The 20,105-nt window shown below is 46.1% G+C and overlaps 1 protein-coding gene across 3 annotated transcripts in view; it reads right to left on the reverse strand.

Moving 5' to 3' along the window:
* DLG5 (discs large MAGUK scaffold protein 5) overlaps positions 1–20,105 on the reverse strand; it is a 122,196-nt gene that overhangs the window by 42,343 nt on the left and 59,748 nt on the right. For all 3 annotated transcript variants that reach the window (XM_082634677.1, XM_082634676.1, XM_082634678.1), the window contains 3 exons: positions 19,572–19,734; positions 17,620–17,763; positions 16,796–16,979 (listed from right to left, as the gene is read on the reverse strand). In XM_082634677.1, the coding sequence (XP_082490803.1) occupies positions 16,796–16,979; positions 17,620–17,763; positions 19,572–19,734 (491 nt within the window). The remainder of the gene's footprint in view (positions 1–16,795; positions 16,980–17,619; positions 17,764–19,571; positions 19,735–20,105) is intronic.

Raw genomic sequence — 20,105 nt, forward strand, 5'->3', positions numbered from 1 at the left:
TGTCCTGTGAGACTCCACAGCGGGAGGACTCTTGGAACCTAGCACCTGATTTCCTCTGGACTTCACACCATGCACCTCTTCCCTTTGCTGATTTTGCTTTGTTTCCTTTTGCTGAAATAAATTTTAGCTGTGAGTAGGATTATATGCTAAGTCCTGTGAGTCCTTCTAGAAAATCACCAAACCTGAGGGTGATGCTGAGGATCCCCGACACAAGTACCTAATATATTCTAGCCCTGTTCTAAATGCTGGTGATGCTGGACAGACACAATGACTGTGGCCTGCGGACCTCTTATCCTGATGGGACGATACAAACACACAGAGACAGATATCGGTAGATAGAGAAATTGACCAAATAAAATAACTTGAGAGCATAATAAGAGCTGTCAAGGAAGTAAAAAATTAAACAGGATAACGAGCTGGAGAGAGACTTCTGGGCAGCAGAGTAGCTTGTGAGAGAGTCCATAGCCTGAGGAGGCCTTTCTAAGAAGGTGACTTCTGAGCTTGGGTGCAAACGAAGACCAGCAGCCAAGAGCACATCAGGCAGAGGAGTGAGCAAGTGCAAAGCCTTGAGGCAGGAATCACCAGCCATGTTCTAGGCACAAACAGGAGGGCAGGGAGGAGTGACTGGAACCCAGTGAACAAGGAGAAGTGGATTCAAAAAAATGGCCAGAAAGCAGTGGTTAAGGCTGCGCGCTCCCAATGCAGGGGGCGCGGGTTCGATCGCTGGTCAGGGAATTAGATCTCACAGGCATGCCGCAACTAAGGAGCCCACGGCCACAACTAAGGAGCCCGCCTGCCGCAACTAAGACCTGGCACAACCAAATTATTAAATAAATATATATATTTTTTTAAAGTATAAGGTTAAGAGTGCAGATTTTAAAAAAAAAAGGCCAGAGAATTGGGCACAATTTCAAGGCTCACAGCAAAGACTGTATCCTGAGTGAGATGGGAACCATGGGAGGGTTTAAGCAAGAGAGCTTTCTACTCTGAATTACAGGGGGTACTAATGCTCACTCAGGATGCTGCTCTACAGAACAAAATACAAGATGTGTTAAGAGGTGGTCAGGGCCTGCTGACTTCTGCTAAGCACCTCAGGGGATCTGAGCCCTTGGGCTGAGGGCTCACATCTCCTGAGCACCGCCCCCCACCATGACACGACTGAGCCAGAAAGGCTTGCTTAACCGTTCCAGGTCCAACAGTCCAGGAATCACCTGGCTCATCCAACATGGACCCTGAGTTATCAGAAGATCTTTGCAGCCCAGAGAACCAGAACCTGGAACTACTGAATATTCCCTGTGGAGGGAGGGTGAGCCCTCAATAAATATGATTAACAGGAAAGAGCTAATTCAAATGTCAGAATCTTTTAGAGACAAGGAAAGTGAGTTCATTCCCCTGAGACATTAGCTCCTAGGACTATAGATTAATGGGGAAAAAGGGAATCTCAGAAATCAGCTCATTCAGGGCTTTTAGTCTTTTTCCTTTTCTTTTCTTTTCTTTTTTTTTTTTTTAAGGCAAAACTCTTTCCTTCAAAGGAAATCTTACGAGGACACCAAACTACAAAACTCACTTTAAGAAGTGGTACACATGGGCTTCCCTGGTGGTGCAGTGGTTGAGAGTCCGCCTGCCGATGCAGGGGACACGGGTTCATGCCCCAGTCCAGGAAGATCCCACATGCCACGGAGCTGCTGGGCCCGTGAGCCATGGCCGCTGAGTCTGCGCGTCCGGAGCCTGTGCTCCGCAACGGGAGAGGCCACAACAGTGAGAGGCCCGCGTACCGCAAAAAAAAAAAAAAAAAAAAAAAGTGGTACACAGGTGCCTCGGGCAGTTAAAATCTTCACCTTTTTACAAAAATGCGTCACTGTTGCAGATCAGGACTGCATGCTGAGAAATAGTCAGAAAACCACTGACTTAGCCTCACTCGATCATTTAAAGTCTTCTTAAAGACACAATGCAATATCTTCCAAACATACAGCAAAGCACAGCAAATAAGGTAACAGAATTTTAAGTACCCACCACTTAGCTCTCATCTTAAAGACCGGTTCCAGGACTCCCCACGGATACCAAAATCCATGAATGCTCACATCCCTCATATAACATGGTGTAGTACTTACATACGAACTATGCACATCCTCCCTATACTTTAAATCATCTCTAGATTACTTATAATACCCAATACAACAAACACGCTATGTAAATAGCCGTCAGCAAGGCAAATTCAAGGTTTGCTCTTTCAGACTTTCTGGATTTTTTTTTTCCCCCGATCCCTGGTTGGTTGAATCCTCAGACGTGGAACCCACGGATACAGAGGGCCGACTTTACCTTGTCGCATGTCTTAAAGTGCTTTCCAAAGATATAAAATAGTACAGGTGCTTAGCCAAAGCCCCCAATACAGCCTTCTCTTGTCTAGTGCCCCTCTCTCCCCTCCGGAATTGCTCCCCTAAACGTGCTGTCAACCATCACCATGCACGATATTTTACTTATACTGCTTCTGTCCTCATGGAACTTCCTAATGGTGTTACGCGTGCTTCCTTCTAGTCCACGCTGCTTCTGAGGCTTAGTCAGTCGTGCAGCTAGTGCTTCACTGCAGGAGTACGTCACACGGTGTTCGTGTCTAGATTTGTTTTCAATGTTTACTGAAATATAGTTGACTTACAGTGTTGTGTTACTTTCAGGTGTACAGCAAAGTGATTCAGTTATATATATATATATATATATATATATATATTCTTTTTTAGATTCTTTCCCATTATAGGTTATCATAAGATATTGAGTATAGTTCCCTGTGCTATACAGTAGACCCTTGTTGGTTATCTATTTTGTACTGTGGATAGATCTTTTTAAATGGAAGTATAGTTGATTTACAACATTCTGTTAATTTCTGCTATACAACAGTGATTCAGCTCTATATATATATATATACTCTTTTTTATATTGTTTTCCTTTATGGTTTATCACGGGATATTGAATATAGTTCCCTGTGCTCTACAGTAGGACCTTGTTGTTTATCCATTCTATTTATACTAGTTTGCTTCTGCTAGTTCCAAACTCCCAATCCACCCCTCCCACACACCCCTCCCCCTTAGCAACCACAAGTCTGTTCTCTATGCCTGCATCACACATTCTCGTTCTGGTGGATGGATGTTTATTTACATCGTCTCCATTTTTTTTGCTGTTATAAATGATACTCTTGTGAACCCTGTACACGTCTCCTCTCCCACACCAGTGAGATTCCCCTCTAGGGTGGACACCTTGAAGTAGAGCTAAGGATCAGAATACGGACTTTTCCCCGCTGATTGGATGATAGCAAATTGCTCTCCAGGGTGGCTATCCCAATTTATATCTCACCACCTGTGGGCAGGAGTTCTGAAAGTTACTGTCGTCAACACATCCTCACCAAGGTTTCATATGGTCAGGTTTTTCTTTTAGTTTTTACTTGTGATAAAATACACATAACACAAAACTGTCTTAGCCTTCTTCAACCTCTGAAGTATACATTTCTGTAGCGTTATGTATATTCACATTGTTGTGCAACCAACCTCTAGAACTTTTTCATCTTGCAAAACTGAAACTCTGTCCCCACTAAACAATTAGCTGTTCCCCCACCCCCAGCCCCTGGCAGCCAGCCTCCTACTTTGTTTTCTATGAATACAACTACTCTAGAGGTATATACAGTATTTACAAATAGAATCATATAAATGGAATCCTACAGTATTTATCTTTTTGTGACTGACTGACTTCATTTAGCATAATGTCCTCACGGTTCATCCAGGCTGCAGTATGTGACAGAATTTCCTTCCTTCTTAAAGATGAAAAATATTCCATTGTATATATGTACTGCATTTTGCTTATCCATTCATTCATCAAAGGATACTTGGGATGCTTCCACCTCTTGGCTATCGTGAAACAATCAGATTTCTTTTTTAAGTACTGCCAGTCTCATGGACAAAAAATAAGATCTCTTTTTTTAAAAACTTGCTTTCCTGATTTCTAGAAAGACAGAGCAACTCTCCTTATGTTTATTGACTATACACTTTCTCTTCTATGAATTGCCTGTCCATATCCTTTATTTTCCTTTCCTCCTTCCTTCCCCACCTGCCCCTCCCTCCCCCCGCCTCCTCTCCCTTCCTTTCTTTCTGCAGGACTTATTTTTAAATTCCAGGTACTGATCCTTTTCCAGTTATATTCATTAAAAATATCTTTTCCCAATATGTGGTTTTAAAATTTTCTTGAGTGCCCTTTGTTACTAAAATTTCACGCTTTAATGTGGTAAAATCTATCAATCATTTCCTTTATGGTTTGTGGTTTGGCTGTTTTACTTAAGAAATTCTTTCCTTCCTACCTTGAGATCATGAGGATACTCTCTCTCATTAGTTTTTCTAAAAAGTGTTAGTTTTACTTTTCACATTTAAATCTTTAAACTATTCATTTAAACTATTGGAATATATTTTTGTATATGTTGCAAGATAGAGATATAACATTATTCTTTTCCATAAATTACAAGACAAAGGAGAACTGGGTCCCCAAGTGCAGGACAAACTGAGGACCCCTGAATTTGTCCAGGTGCAGACAATGAGGGTTGGAGGACAGCAAGGACATCAGCTGACACAGTGCCCACCACTGAGAGGTGAGAAGGGCATCCCACAAGGACGTGCCCACACATGCCCAGGACACACAACGCCAGTGGAGAGCTCTCCTGCCTTCAGGGTCACATCTGGAAAAGAACCAGCTTCTAGGCCAGACTGCCCTGTCTTGTGGGCAGTACCTCAAACATTCCAATTAAAAATCACTCCAAATGTTTTATTCTCTAAACATCTCCAAGCCAGGTGAGAAGCCCAAGGCTCCAAAAGAGCCCCGTGTGGCTTACTACAGAACAAAAGCACTGCTGCCATTCCCAGAGTTTCCCACAAGGTGGCAGGCCTGAGTAGACAGCCAAATGCACTCCCACAGTTGTCCAGCCTTCCAAGCTTCATTCAAGAAACAAACTAGCTCTGGGACTTCCCTGGTGGTCCACGGGTTAAGACTCCATGCTCCCAGTTCAGGGGGGCCTCGGTTTGATCCCGCATGCCGCAACTAAGACCCGGCCCGGAGCAGCCAAATAAATAAATAAATAAATATTTTTAAAAAGAAGAAGAAGAAACAAATTAGCTCTCATCACAAGAAAAAAAATGTGTAACTATATAAGTTGATGTATGTTAACTGGACTTACTGTGGTGATCATTTCACAATGTATACAAATATCAAATCGTAATATAGTACACCTGAAACTAATACAATGTTACATGTCAGTTATACATCAATTTTTTTAAAAAAACTTAATAAAATATAAATTAAATATCACCCCACATATTAATAAAATAAAACCTAATTTTAAAGACTGCCTTGAAACAATGCAAAGAAAAACCCTGTTCTGGGCACTGGCCCAGCAGAGCCCACCTGCACTGGTCCACAACAGAATCTGGAGTCAACACTGCGGTTTGGCCTCTTTCCCTGGGAAATAGCCCCCAAATGCCCCAACCGTGAGGTGCTTGGGATGGGGTCTGTATGACAGTCCAGAGGCAACTGAGGGCAGAGTGAATCTGCTGCCAGGATGGGTCACAATTTCCCAGTGAGACAGGGTCAATCAGAGAAAATCCCAGAACAAACCCAGAAACAAAATCAGAAAGGTTGGGATCCTTTCTGATGCCCAACCCAGCCCTGCTAACACAGCAGGATCCGGGATCAGGAGAGATGACCCTGGGGAGATCAGACTGATACCCTGTGCTGTCTCAGCTGCCCATTCCACAGGTGAAAGCTCTGCATGAGAAGGCCTTGCTTATTATGAGCTATCCATTTTCCTCAACTCCTAACCTCTCGTCCTAGCCCTGGAGTCACAAGAACAGTCTCTTTCCCATATGACAGCACCCGGATATTCAGAGGCTCATGGGGCCCCTAATACTTCTCAACTTTTCTCTACAAGCAGGGCTGAGAATCATGCCTGTGCTAATGTAATCAAAAGCCTCTGAAGAAATTTGGGAAAACCACAGTCACAGTTAGCTCCAGAGAATTTGAAAAACTATCCTATCAGTCTACAATTTTCCTTCTTACTCTTACAAGATTGTGTTCTTGGTAGACAGTTAGGTGCACGCACACTAACAGTCAAATGTTTAGCTTCCCAGCTAAGGCTAACAGTGGTCTGAGAGACAGCATATGGACATCTGGCTCAGCATTCTACAACGAAAAAGGTGATAAACTTCTCAGCTCATGCAGGCAGCAGTCTGTAGAGAGGACTCTCCTCCGGCCTGTGAGGAGGGGGTGAAAGTGACCCAGGGGAGGTGCAAACCCAGGGTCTGGTCCCATCCACACACCAAGACAGCTACAGCCTGAGCTGCTCCCCTCAGGGAAGCCAAGAACAAAGCCGTCCTTATATCCTGCTCCACACTGGTCAGAAACACTCTGGGCTTCTCTGAGAGCCAAGCTCTTTGAAGATTAAGAAACCCCTTTCTTGGGTTATCTGAGAAAAGAAGTTAACTTTCCTGAATCACCAAAGAAAAGCGTATATTTAAAAACAGGTGACAGGGGGCTTCCCTGGTGGCTCAGTGGTTGGGAGTCCGCCTGCTGATGCGGGGGGCACGGGTTCGTGCCCCGGTCCGGGAGGATCCCGCGTGCCGCGGAGCGGCTGGGCCTGTGGGCCGTGGCGGCTGGGCCTGCGCGTCCGGAGCCTGTGCTCCGCAACGGGAGAGGCCACGGCGGTGAGAGGCCCGCGTACCACAAAAAAAAGACAGGTGACAGGGCCAGAAGGAGGAGAGGGAACTTTCCTGGAGCCTTAAGTTTCCCAAATAAATTGGCAGAAACTATTTTTTTAAAAAAAGAAAAGCACTGTTTTGAACCTGGCAACTGTACCTTTTAAGAAACAAACTTCAGAAAAACATGCACAAAGGAACATAAGGACATGTGTAAGGGTGCCCATCAAAAAATAATTTGTAACGGGAAAAAGTGCAGACTACCAAGATTCCCAACACACACAGGATGGGGTTAATAAATTACTGACAACTAAACTATGAAATATCTTGTTGTATGCTCCAAATTTACAGAAAATACAAGGAGACCCATGATATACTGCACAGTTAAAAAAAAAAAAAAAGGCAGGTGGCAGAAAATAAAAACAAAACTTTGTGTGTTAAGTATGACATAGCAAATGTCCACAAGGAAATATCCCAAGTGGTTCAGAGAGGTCAGTCACCTCCAGGGAGTGACACCAGGGCTGAGGTGGGGGTGGGTGACTTCACTGTTGTTGAAGTTTTTTGTTTTTTAACCAAAGAATATGCATTATTGTAAAGAAAGGAGATGCAAAACTACCCTCTACGTTGCTCCCCCACCAAGGCTTGGCCATCTCCGCCCCGGAACACTTGGGCATCCAGATGGTGCATTGTGACTGCGGTCCCCCGGAGATGGAACTGCCATACCATGCTCCCCTCGGCCACACACACACACGCACGCACGCACACACGCATGCTCGCACACATGCAAACACATGAGAAAAACCACCTGTCTGCTGCTCTGGAGAGGGAGAGGTCCCAGGCCCCAGGCCCACGGTGCCCTCCCACACAGCTGCCTCATTTCCTCCGAGATAAATCATGTAGAAGGCTGGGAGCCCACAAATCCCTCAAGCAAACATGCAAGTCAAACAGCACCATTTACCCCCGCAAGGGCCTCTTCAAGTTAACAAGGCGTGGGAGGAACCAGGCAACAAAACCGGCCTTGTCCAGTGAGGTCAACCTTTGGCCCCAGGGCCTGCAGGGAGGAGACCTGTGGCCACCCCCATGTGCCCTGCTTTCTCGGCTGTTGCCCTACCCAAGACCTGAGCTTTTCACAGCCCAGCACCCGTCCCAGACCTGGTGAAAATGCTAAGGCCCTGGCTGGGGAGAGCAGGTGGCCTGGCAGCTCAGACACACCCCTCACCCCTCACCCCCACCCGAGGCACTGGGCCTTCCTCTCCTTGGTGGGGGGGCCTGAGGTGGCCCCCAGGCCACTTGCTAAGGGGCACTGGTCCAGCTGAAGAGAACCGGGGAAAGTCACTGACCACTGTAATCAACTACCCCCCCAAGGGTCAGCACTATAGGAAAAGGAGACGAGGAGGGAGATGGAAGCACTGGGGAGAAAGCCTTCCCAGGTCACTTGTGGGGGGACGGGAAGCGGGGCCCAGCAGGCCATCATCTTGGCCTGGACGCGCATACAAGCTGTTTGGGTCCTGAGGGAAGTCAGAGAATGGGAGGCAATAAAACATCATGCCTCAAGAGGGCAGGTTTTTGGTTTTTTATGACAAAGTGGTAACTGGAGCCTTTTATTTTGAGATATAAATCACATACCATATAATTCACCCTTTAAAGTGCACAATTCAATGGTTTTTGGAATATTCACAAGGTCGTGAATCCACAAAGCTGTGCAGCAACTGCCACTGTCTAACCGCAGAACATTTCCACCACCCCCAGAAGAAATGCAGGTCCAGCACTTTCTCCTTGGTGCCTCACTTCATCCTTCAAGCAATGCTCCCAGAGCACCGCCCCCGCGCCGCCCCCTCCAGGGCTGGAAGGTTAAAGGGCGGAGGAGAGGAAGGTGGAGAGTGAGAGTTGCTTCTCTGAGACAGTGCAGCAGGTAGGCTGCGGACGCCCCTGCTGTGCTGCAGGGCTTTCTGCCCCAGCCGGACTCCTGCTGCCCTGGCCTGCACTCACCTCCCCTTCCAGGAACCTTCCCGTTACCACCGCTGGGCCAGGCCTACCCACGCCCACCACCAGACTTCCCCCACACAACCAAGCCCCCTAATCAGAGGGCTCGCGGACAAGACGCCAGGGATCTCCAAGTGTATCCAGCTTAGCGGCCTGCACGGAGCCTGGACTGTGTACTCCACATAAGGCTTCAACAAATATCAGAGAAACAAAATAAGGCACAGAAACAAATTTTTCAACAGAACATAGTTTATAATGGGAAAATACTGAAACTAGTCCAAGGGTCAGTCAATAGGAGACTGGTTAAATCAATGATGATGCCCCTATGTAACTCAATACTCTGCAGCAGTTAAAAACAAGGAAGGAGAATCTGTATTGAAATAGAAAGATGCATGTGACATATTCAGCAAAAAAAACAACGTTAGCAACAAAAGGAACGGTGCAATTCCATTTTCTCAAATACGTTAACAAGATATAAAGGGTTCTATGAGTACAGATATAAATCTCAAACTTTTCGAAGTAACACAGCTACGGTTAGTTATTTCCGTGGAGTGAGACTACACGAAAAATTCTTTTATTTTTTAAATATCTGTATTGTTTGATTCTTTTATTGTTACAAAATGCATAATTATTTTTAATTTTTGAATTTTATTTATTTCTTTATACAGCACGTTCTTATTAGTCATCCATTTTATACACATCAGTGTATACATGTCGATCCCAATCGCCCAATTCATCACACCACCACCACCACCCCCACCTGCTGCCGCTTTCCCCCCTTGGTGTCCATACGTTTGTTCTCTACATCTGTGTCTCAATTTCTGCCAAACACTGTGATGAACCGGTTCATCTGTACCATTTTTCTAGGTTCCACATATATGCGTTAATATACGATATTTGTTGTTCTCTTTCTGACTTGCTTCACTCCGTATGACAGTCTCTAGATCCATCCACGTCTCTACAAATGACCCACTTTTGTTCCTTTTTATGGCTAATATTCCATTGTGTATATGTACCACATCTTCTTTATCCATTCGTCTCTCGATGGGCATTTAGGTTGTTTCCATGACCTGGCTATTGTAAACAGTGCTGCCATGAACATTGGGGGGCATGTGTCTTTTTGAATTATGGTTTTCTCTGGGTATACGCCCAGTAGTGGGATCGCTGGGTCATATGGAAATTCTACTTTTAGTTTTTTAAGGAACCTCCATACTGTTCTCCATAGTGGCTGTATCAATTTACATTCCCTCCAACAGTGCGAGAGGGTTGCCTTTTCTCCACACCCTCTCCAGCATTTGTTGTTTGTGGATTTTTTGATGATGGCCATTCTGACTGGTGTGAGGTGATACCTCATTGTAGTTTTGATTTGCATTTCTCTAATAATTAGTGATGTTGAGCAGCTTTTCATGTGCTTCTTGGTCATGTGTATGTCTTCTTTGGAGAAATGTCTATTTAGGTCTTCTGTCCATTTTTGGATTGGGTTGTTTGTTTTTTTAATATTGAGCTGCAAGAGCTGTTTATATATATTTTGGAGATTAATCCCTTGTCCGTTGATTCGTTTGCAAATAGTTTCCCCCATTCTGAGGGGTGTCTTTTCGTCTTGTTTATGGTTTCCTTTGCTGTGCAAAAAAAGCTAAGTTTCATTTGGTCCCATTTGTTTATTTTTGCTATTATTTCCATTACTCTAGGAGGTGGATCAGAAAAGATATTGCTGTGATTTATGTCAAAGAGTGTTCTTCCTATGTTTTCCTCTAAGAGTTTTTTTTTAAGTGTCCGGTCTTACACTTAGGTCTCTAATCCATTTTGAGTTTATTTCTGTGTATGGTGTTAGGGAATGTTCTAATTCCATTCTTTTACATGTAGCTGTCCAGTTTTCCCAGCACCACTTACTGAAGAGGCTGTCTTTTCTCCACTGTATATCCTTGCTTCCTTTGTCATAGATTAGTTGACCATAGGTGCGTGGGTTTACCTCTGGGCTTTCTATCCTGTTCCACTGATCTATATTTCTGTTTTTGTGCCAGTACCATATTGTCTTGATTACTGTAGCTTTGTAGTATAGTCTGAAGTCAGGGAGTCTGATTCCTCACGCTCCACTTTTTTCCCTCAAGACTGCTTTGGCTATTCGGGGTCTTTTGTGTCTCCATACAAATTTTAAGATTTTTTGTTCTAGTTCTGTCAAAAATGCCATTGGTAATTTGATAGGGATTGGATTGAATCTGTAGATTGCTTTGGGTAGGATAGTCATTTTCACAATATTGATTCTTCTAATCCAAGAACACAGTGTATCTCTCCATCTGTTGGTATCATCTTTAATTTCTTTCATCAGTGTCTCACAGTTTTCTGCATAAAGGTCTTTTGCCTCCCTAAGTAGGTTTATTCCTAGGTATTTTATTCTTTTTGTTGCAATGGTAAATGGGAGTGTTTCCTTAATTTTGCTTTCAGATTTTTCATCATTTAGTATACAGGAATTCAAGAGATTTCTGTGCATTGATTTTGTATCCTGCAACTTTACCAAATTCATTGATTAGCTCTTAGTAGTTTTCTGCTTGGCATCTTTAGGATTCTCTATGTATAGTATCATGTCATCTGCAAACAGTGACAGTTTTACTTCTTCTTTTCCCATTTGTATTACTTTTATTTCTTTTTCTTCTTCTCTGAGTGCCGTGGCTAGGACTTCCAAAACTATGTTGAATAATAGTGGCGAGAGTGGACATCCTTGTCTTGTTCCTGATCTTAGAGGAAATGCTTTCAGTTTTTCACCACTGAGGACAATGTTGGCTGTGGGTTTGTCATATATGGCCTTTATTATGTTGAGGTAGGTTCCCTCTGTGCCCACTTTCTGGAGAGTTTTTATCATAAAATGGGTGTTGAATTTTGTCAAAAGCTTTTTCTGCATCTATTGAGATGATCATATGGTTCCTATCTTTCAATTTGTTAATATGGTGTATCACATTGATTGATTTGCATATACTGAAGAATCCTTGCATCCCTGGGATAAATCCCACTTGATCATGGTGTATGATCCTTTTAATGTGTTGTTGGATTCTGTTTGCTAGTAGTTTGTTGAGGAGTTTTGCATCTATATTTATCAGTGATATTGGTCTGTAATTTTCTTTTTTTGTACCATCTTTGTCTGGTTTTCCTTTTAGGGTGATGGTGGCCTCATAGAATGAGTTTGGGAGTGTTCCTTCCTCTGCAATTTTTTGGAAGAGTTTGAGAAGGATGGGTGTTAGCTCTTCTCTAAATGTTTGATAGAATTCACCTGTGAAGCCACCTGGTCCTGGACTTTTGTTTCTTAGAAGATTTTTAATCACAGTTTCAATTTCATTACTTGTGATTGGTCTGTTCATATTTTCTATTTCTTCCTGGTTCAGTCATGGAAGGTTATACCTTCCTAAGAATTTGTCCATTTCTTCCAGGTTGTCCATTTTATTGGCACAGAGTTGCTTACAGTAGTCTCTTAGGATGCTTTGTATTTCTGCAGTGTCTGTTATAACTTCTCCTTTTTCATTTCTAATTTTATTGATTTGAGTCCTCTCCCTTTGTTTCTTGATGAGTCTGGCTAATGGTTTATCAATTTTGTTTACCTTCTCAAAGAACCAGCTTTTAGTTTTATTGATCTTTGCTACTGTTTTCTTTGTTTCTGTTTCATTTATTTCTAATCTTTATGATTTCTTTCCTTCTGCTAACTTTGGGTTTTGTTTGTTCTTCTTTCTCTAGTTCCTTTAGGTGTAAGGTTAGATCATTTATTTGAGATTTTTCTTGTTTCTTGAGGTAGGCTTGTATAGCTATAAACTTCCCTCTTAGAACTGCTTTTGCTGCATCCCGTAGGTTTTGGATCATCGTGTTTTCATTGTCATTTGTCTCTAAGTATTTTTTGATCTCCTCTTTGATTTCTTCAGTGATCTATTGGTTATTTAGTAATGTACTGTTTCGCCTCCATGTGTTTGTGTTTCTTCATGGTTTCTTTCCCTGTAATTCATTTCTAATCTCGTAGCATTGTGGTCAGAAAAGATGCTTGATATGATTTCAATTTTCTTCAATCTACTCAGGCTTGATTTGTGACCCAAGATGTGATCTATCCTGGAGAATGTTCTCTGTGCACTTGAGAAGAAAGTGTAATCTGCTGGTTTTGGATGGAATGTCCTATAAATATCAATTAAATCTATCTGGTCTATTGTGTCATTTAAAGCTTATGTTTCCTTATTAATTTTCTGTTTGGATGATCTGTCCATTGGTGTAAGTGAGGTGTTAAAAGTCCCCCACTATTATTGTGTTACTGTCGATTTCCTCTTTTATAGCTGTTAGCTCTTGCCTTATGTATTGAGGTGCTCCTATGTTGGGTGCATATATACTTATAATTGTTACATCTTCTTCTTGGATTGATCCCTTGATCATTATTGTAGTGTCCTTCCTTGTCTCTTGTAACATTCTTTATTTTAAAGTCTATTTTATCTGATATGAGTATTGCTACTCCAGCTTTCTTCTGATTTCCATTTGCACGGAATATCTTTTTCCATCCCCTCACTTTCAGTCTGTATGTGTCCCTAGGTCTGAAGTGGGTCTCTTGTAGACAGCATACATATGGGTCTTGTTTTTGTATCCATTCAGCGAGCCTGTGTCTTTTGGTGGGAGCATTTAATCCATTCATGTTTAAGGTAATTATTGACATGTTATGTTCCTATGACCATTTTCTTAATTGTTTTGGGTTTGTTTTTGTAGGTCCTTTTCTTCTCTTGTGTTTCCCACTTAGAGAAGTTCCTTTAGCATTTGTTGTAGAGCTGGTCTGGTGGTGCTGAATTCTCTTAGCTTTTGCTTGTCAAGTTTTTCATTTCTCCATCGAATCTGAATGAGATCCTTGCCGGGTAGAGTAATCTTGGTTGTAGGTTCTTCCCTTTCATCGCTTTAAGTATATCATGCCACTCCCTTCTGGCTTGTACAGTTTCTGCTGAGAAATCAGCTGTTAACCTTATAGGAGTTCCCTTGTATGTTATTTGCCATTTCTCCCTTGCTACTTTCAATAATTTTTGTCTTTAATTTTTGCCTATTTGATTACTATGTGTCTCAGCGTGTTTCTCCTTGGGTTTATCCTGTATGGGACTCTCTATGCTTCCTGGACTTGGGTGGCTATTTCCTTTCCCATGTTAGGGAAGTTTTCGACCATAATCTCTTCAAATATTTTCTCGGGTCCTTTCTCTCTCTCTTCTCCTGCTGGGACCCCTATAATGAGAATATTGCGCATTTAATGTTGTCCCAGAGGTCTCTTAGGCTGTCTTCATTTCTCTTCATTCTTTTTTCTTTATTCTGTTCTGCAGCAGTGAATTCCACCATTCTGTCTTCCAGGTCACTTATGCGTTCTTCTGCCTCAGTTATTCTGCTATTGATTCCTTCTAGTGTAGTTTTCATTTCAGTTATTGTATTGTTCATCTCCCTTCCCCTTTTTGAACTATTTAAACTTACAGCCATTTGGTAAGGCAGAGTAGGGCAGGAGGCTCCATTGGGCAAGGGGTGCCCCAGAGTGACCATCGGAGCCTGCATGGGATGAGGAGGGGCCCTGCATAGGTGCATGGGGGGTCCCACTACAGGTCAGAATGGGGGGATGGCGTGGGAGGGAGGCGGCAGTGGGGAAGTCAGGCAGGTACTCCCGGGAGACCGACCAAGTAAAGAGATTAAGAATATTCAGAATCAGGTTTCTCACTACTAGGAAATGGAGTTACAAAAATGGAAAGGAAGAAAACAAGAATGAACCCTGTTATATTGTAGTACTGGACTGGAACTGGAAATGTCAGTGTGAACTCATGGTTTTCAATATACATATTACATATTGAAGGTATAAATATATTAGGAAGAGGGAGAGACACATGGAAATAGGTATGAGTGAGTGGGTGTGGTGGCGAGGGGCTGGGAGGGGCGGTGGCAGTGTACTCAGATATTCCTTATTCTGTCCACTAAGAGGGCCTGGAGCCATTACACCCCAGGAGCAATGAGTACATCAACTACACCCAGCACTCAGATCATGCTTCTAAATACCATTTTCCACTAAAAGGAATGAGGACTCCTAGGAGAAGTGTTTGATTTCCAGGACTAGGGCAGGGAAATTAGAAAATGAACCTGGAACATCTTCTTCTGCCAGAAATCAAGAAAGTGCTCAAGGAATCAGGGGTCATGTCAAAAAGACAGACAAGCAAGCTTGAAGGGGCTCCCCGTGGCCACAGTGGTATACAACCCACTGAGTAAAACAGGAAACCATGAGTGTGTGTGTATGTATGGGGGTGTATAAAGGGAAAACAAGTATCGCTACAGTGGAGAAGAAGCCTAGAGACACCACTTTAGTCAAATGATCAAAGTGAACATCATTAGTAGTAAGTCGTATCCAGCCAAGTCTCAATCAACAGGATGCAATGAGAAAAAGGCAGCATCACTTCTGTGACATTCCTGCCTAAGATGCAAAAACTCACCCAACCATGGGGATCCAACAAATCCAGGCTGAGGGACAACCTAGAAAATAACTAGCCTGTAATCTTCCAAAACATCAAGGTCATGCAGGTCACAGCCTGAGGAACTGTTCCAGACTGAAGGAGACCAAAGAGACTGGACAACTAAATGCAGTGAGTTATTCTGAATGGGATCATTTTCCTATTAAAGACATTATTGAGAAAACTGGCAAAACTTGACCCGGGTCTGACGATTAGACAGTAGTACATATCAACGTTAATTCCTGATGTGTCACTGTCACTGTTATACAGGAGAATATCCCTGTTTGCAAGAAGTACACATTTACATGTTCAGGGGTGACGGGGCATCAGGTTGGCAACTTATTCTTGAATGATACAGGAGAAAAATTCTTTGTACTGTATTTGAAACTCTTCTGTAAGTTTGCAATAATCTCACAATTTAAAAAATTTTAACTGTAAATGAAAACAAAAGCAACAAAGGCAACATCATGCTAAATTACCAGGTGAGTTCAGATTGTTATATACTGGCTTTGTGTCAATCAAGCCCCAACGGTCCTGCTTTAACTGGGGAACCATAAATGTTTCTGAGGGGGAAGGTGCTCTGCTTAATTGGACCCATGCTACAATGCTAGCAGTACACCCTGCCTCTGCCTGGGCCTGTCTTCCAACACCAAACGTCCAACCATCTATGGACACAGAGCATCGTCAGTCCCTGCCACGTCCCTGGGCAGCCCAGGCAGTTCCAGACCATAAGCTACGAGAGAAGAGGCCCTGGCCTACATCATCCACAGGAAGCGGTGTTCTGACTGGCCTGCTCCTCATGCACTGCTGTCAACGTGAAACAAGAGCTGAGCAAAGTGAAGAAACTAACTTCGAACGCAGAGAGCAGCACGGGCAGCAGGACATACTCTCATCCCAAAATAACGATGGTAACTGTTACCATCTTGTATTTGCACAGGATTTTAATATTTGCAAGTTTCTTTCCATCTGTAATCTCACACAATCCATACAAAGGAAAGAAGGTATAGATGCCCAAAGCTCCCAGACTAAGTCGAATTCCTGTGACACAGCACACATACCACATAGAACCTCCTCCTTGGTAGCCCTTGCGATATTCATAACGATACAGAATATGTATGGTTATTTGATTAACATCTGTATCCCCCCTTGGATTGCAGAGTCCAGGAAAACAAGGGTTGAGTGTTTGCTCACAGATGGCCCGATGCCTCACAGAAGGCTGACACCAAAAATACTTGCTAAGTAATCACATGGACACACGGGTGGGTGGATAAGATGGGTGTGTGTAGGTCAGCAAGTAGACGGACAGTGGGTGGGGAACGGATGGGTGGCAGATGAGTAGGTGGATAAGGGGACAGATGCATGGATGGATGGTGGGTGGTAGGCGGGTAGATGACTATGTGGATGGTGGGCGGTAGGCGGGTAGATGACTGTGTGGATGGTGGGCGGTAGGCGGGTAGACAGTAGGTAGGTAGGTGGGAGGGTGGGTGGGTGGGCGGGTGGGTAGATGAGATGGTAGGTGTGTGTGTTGCGGGGGGCGGGGTGTTGGTAAATGGATGGTGAGTGGGTGAATGCCTGACCTGGGTCTGGTCCACCCCCCGCCGCCCAGCCCGGTTCTACCTGCTGCTGCTGGGCCCGGAGGTCACCGATCTCCTTCTGGTCCTCCTCGTGGAGCCGCTTCATGTCCTCCCACGACTGCTGGAGCAGGTTACGTTCCCGTAGCAGCTGTCCGTTCTCCCGCCTCAACATGTCCACATCATCCTTCAGCTGGGTCTGGTCGCTCAGGAGCCGGCTGTGGAGCGTGCTGAAATCCCATGTGGCACAGTAAGCCCGGCCAGCCTCCAACTCCCACCCGAGGCACCAGCACCCCCTCCAGGTCCTCGGACCCCCAACACACCAGACAGGTCAGCAGCGTGCAGAGGCAGGCCACAGCCTGCTGTCAGCCACATGCCAGGAAGACCCAAACTATTTTTTTAAGAGCCTGACACCACAATGGCACACATGCGAAGGCCAAGGAAAGGAGATAAGCCCCTACCTGGCATGGACCTGGCACCTCCAAGTGCTGAGGCCTGGGCAAATGTCAGCAGGTGGGCAGGCAAATGCCCTCAGGGGGGCACCAGGAGACCAAAGGGGAACATGCCGCATCTGCCTCTCCTGTGGCAGTGGAGCCCCAGCAGGGACCCAGAGGTCCACAGTGACCTGCCTGGCCTACCGTCTCGCACATTCAACCACTTTCCTACCAGCCGTGCTTCTGAAGCTGGCAATGGATGGTATGGAAAACTGAGGCCCAAAGCCACAAACCCACGTGCTTAAGGCCCACCGCTTGCTATGTGGCAGAGGCAGGATGGGACCAGAACCCCAGGCTCCAGGTCCAGAACTGAAGACCGGCAAGAAGCAGCGGTTCCTTGCACGCTGGGAACCCTGGCCAGGCAGGCCCCACTCACTGGTAGAAGTCGGTCTCCTTGGCCACCTCCTCGCACCTCTTCAGGGCGTTGGTGTGCTGGTTCTGCAGGCTCTGCAGGTCTGACATGGCCCGCACACACTGGATCTTCAGCCTCTCGTAGTCCGGATTCAGCCTGTGGTAGGGCCTGGCCCAGACGGCAAACAGCCCAGTGAACACTGGCCCCGGGATCACAATCACAAGAATGTCTTTCCCTGGGAAGCCACGTCCTAGGTCACTCCAGCCCAGCAGTTCCCGAACACTGGTCTCCTGCATACCACCACCACCAACGCCCCCTCCGCCACCCCCAGTGCCTGCTGAGCCCAGGTGTCCTGGCCGCAGCCAGACCAACAGAATCCGAATCCCCAGGATGGAGGGCCTTGATTGCTGAACTCCCTGCGTGGGCCTGGAGAGCTGGGAAGGTGCTCCTGTTCTCTGGGAGCCCCCGGGAGGCCACACGCCAGGCCTGCACGCAGTGGGCCCAGCAGTCCCTGGGATGAAGCTCCTCCTCTCCTCACAGCGGAGATTCTCAGTCTTGGGTACATAACGAATAGACAAGGCCCAGACCAATTACGTCAGCATCCCTGAGGGTAGGACTCAGACATGGAGATTTTTCAGCTCCCCAAGGGATTCCAATGTGCAGCCAAGATTGAGAAAAGTGGCCAGGACCAGGAGTCCCCAGACCTGCAGCACTGTAGTCACCTGGGAACTTGTTAGAAATGCAAATTCTCAGGCCAGCCCCCAACCTCCAAAATTGGACACTCAGGAGGGAGGGAGGAATGGCCAGCCATCCGTGCTCTAACAAGCCCTGCAGGTGACCCTGGTGCAAGCTCAAGCCTGGGAATCCCTGCCCTAGAGCAGGCTTCAGCAACCTTTCCCTGTAAAGGGCCAGTCTCTGTGCAGCCACTACTCTGCCTTGGTGGCATGAAAGCAGATGTGGACGGCACACACTCGCACACTGTCTTCACTTGCCCTGCCCTCGAGCTGTCTGTCTGAGAGACACATCCTCATAAAAGCGACCTCTAGGAGCAGGCTTTGAGCCTCGACGTCACCCCAGAAAAATCCTCCCCAGGATGAGGCACATACCCCTGATGCTCCTGAAGGAAAGCGCTTAAACCAGCCCTGCTGCTGCTCCCCTCAGAACCCCTGCCAGCACCTCCCCAACCCTTCCCTGGTATCTACCTCTCAATCCCAACAAAAGAAGTCGTCAAAAGTTTTCTTCAAAATAACAAAAAAGCCAGGTGGGACCAACCCTTTCTAAAACACACGTGGCAGGAAACAACTAACGTGTTTACAAAGCACATAAAGATCCACTCAACAATGAAGTAGGCCGGGGTATCCAGGAGACAGCGGTGCCCTTGTCCACGGACAGACCAGTCAAAGGCTCAGCAACAGGGTGACTGACTATCTCTATTAGGGCAGGGGCTGCACACAGCAGCAAACAGGGGACAGAGAGAGAAGCATATTGTCTCCAGGGCTGGAAGGCAGAGAGGACTGGGAAAGGGCTGGTGACAAGGCCAAGGCCATCCAACCAACCAGGGAGGAGGCACCAAAGTGGGACCAGGAGCCTCCAGCTGCTGCCCAGACCACTCACCAAATGACCATCTGCAAGGCCAGTACAAAGGCGGTGAGGCCGGTCCACACACACACACGCACACGCACGCAAGAGCACGCAAGTGCCAGGAGCCAAGTGTAGGATGGACACACCCACGCACACTGCTCAATCCCCAAGTTGTGTGATTCAGGCCATAGACTCCGATTTTGATCTGGAGGAAGCATAACAAGCCTCCGCCCCGCTCCCCGCATCCAGGTCTACACGGGCAGGTGGCGGGAAGGACACTCGGGCAGGCAGCAGGGCTCTCAGGAGCTAAGGGTACGCCTCGGGGCAGGGGGTGCCATGGCATCAGGGTGGTGACCCTGTCCATCGGGCCAGCGGGGGAGGGGCACGGTCGCCACCTCTTGTCGAAGGTGGTCCCGTGGGTGGCGAAGGCCAGGCGCTTCCGCAGCTCATTCCTCTCCCGGGTCATCAGCCGCAGCTGAATGGAGAGGTTCTCCACCTTCTCATTCACTTGCCGATCAGTGAGCAGCGGCGGTGGGGACGGCGCCTTCCCGGTGGTGCCTGCAGGAGGAAGGTGACAAAGAGAACTCGTGTTCACATGGCCCCCACCAGCAGCCAGGCGCTGTTCTGGGCTCTCAGCTTGCATTCGCTCCTCACGATCACCCTACCAGGTGGGTCCTGTTACATCCCCCTTTCCCAGAGGACACCACCAAGTCAGAGTGTAAGAGGCACAGCTGGGACCAGAGCCCAGGCAGTCTGGCTCCAGCACCCACTACCTTGGCCCTGGCTGAGGACCCTGAGGTCCCCCTCTCTCCCTCCAACCTAGCTTTGGCACCTCCAGGATGGAACTGTTTTGGCCCTGATCTTTGCATCCTTGCCTGCTCTGCTAACACCAGCTGTCACCCACCCCTGGGCACGGAGAGGCCAGCCTG

Source organism: Mesoplodon mirus, assembly GCF_964341445.2.
Source record: "Mesoplodon mirus genome assembly, chromosome: 2".
In the NCBI taxonomy this organism is placed as follows: Eukaryota; Metazoa; Chordata; class Mammalia; order Artiodactyla; family Ziphiidae; genus Mesoplodon; species Mesoplodon mirus.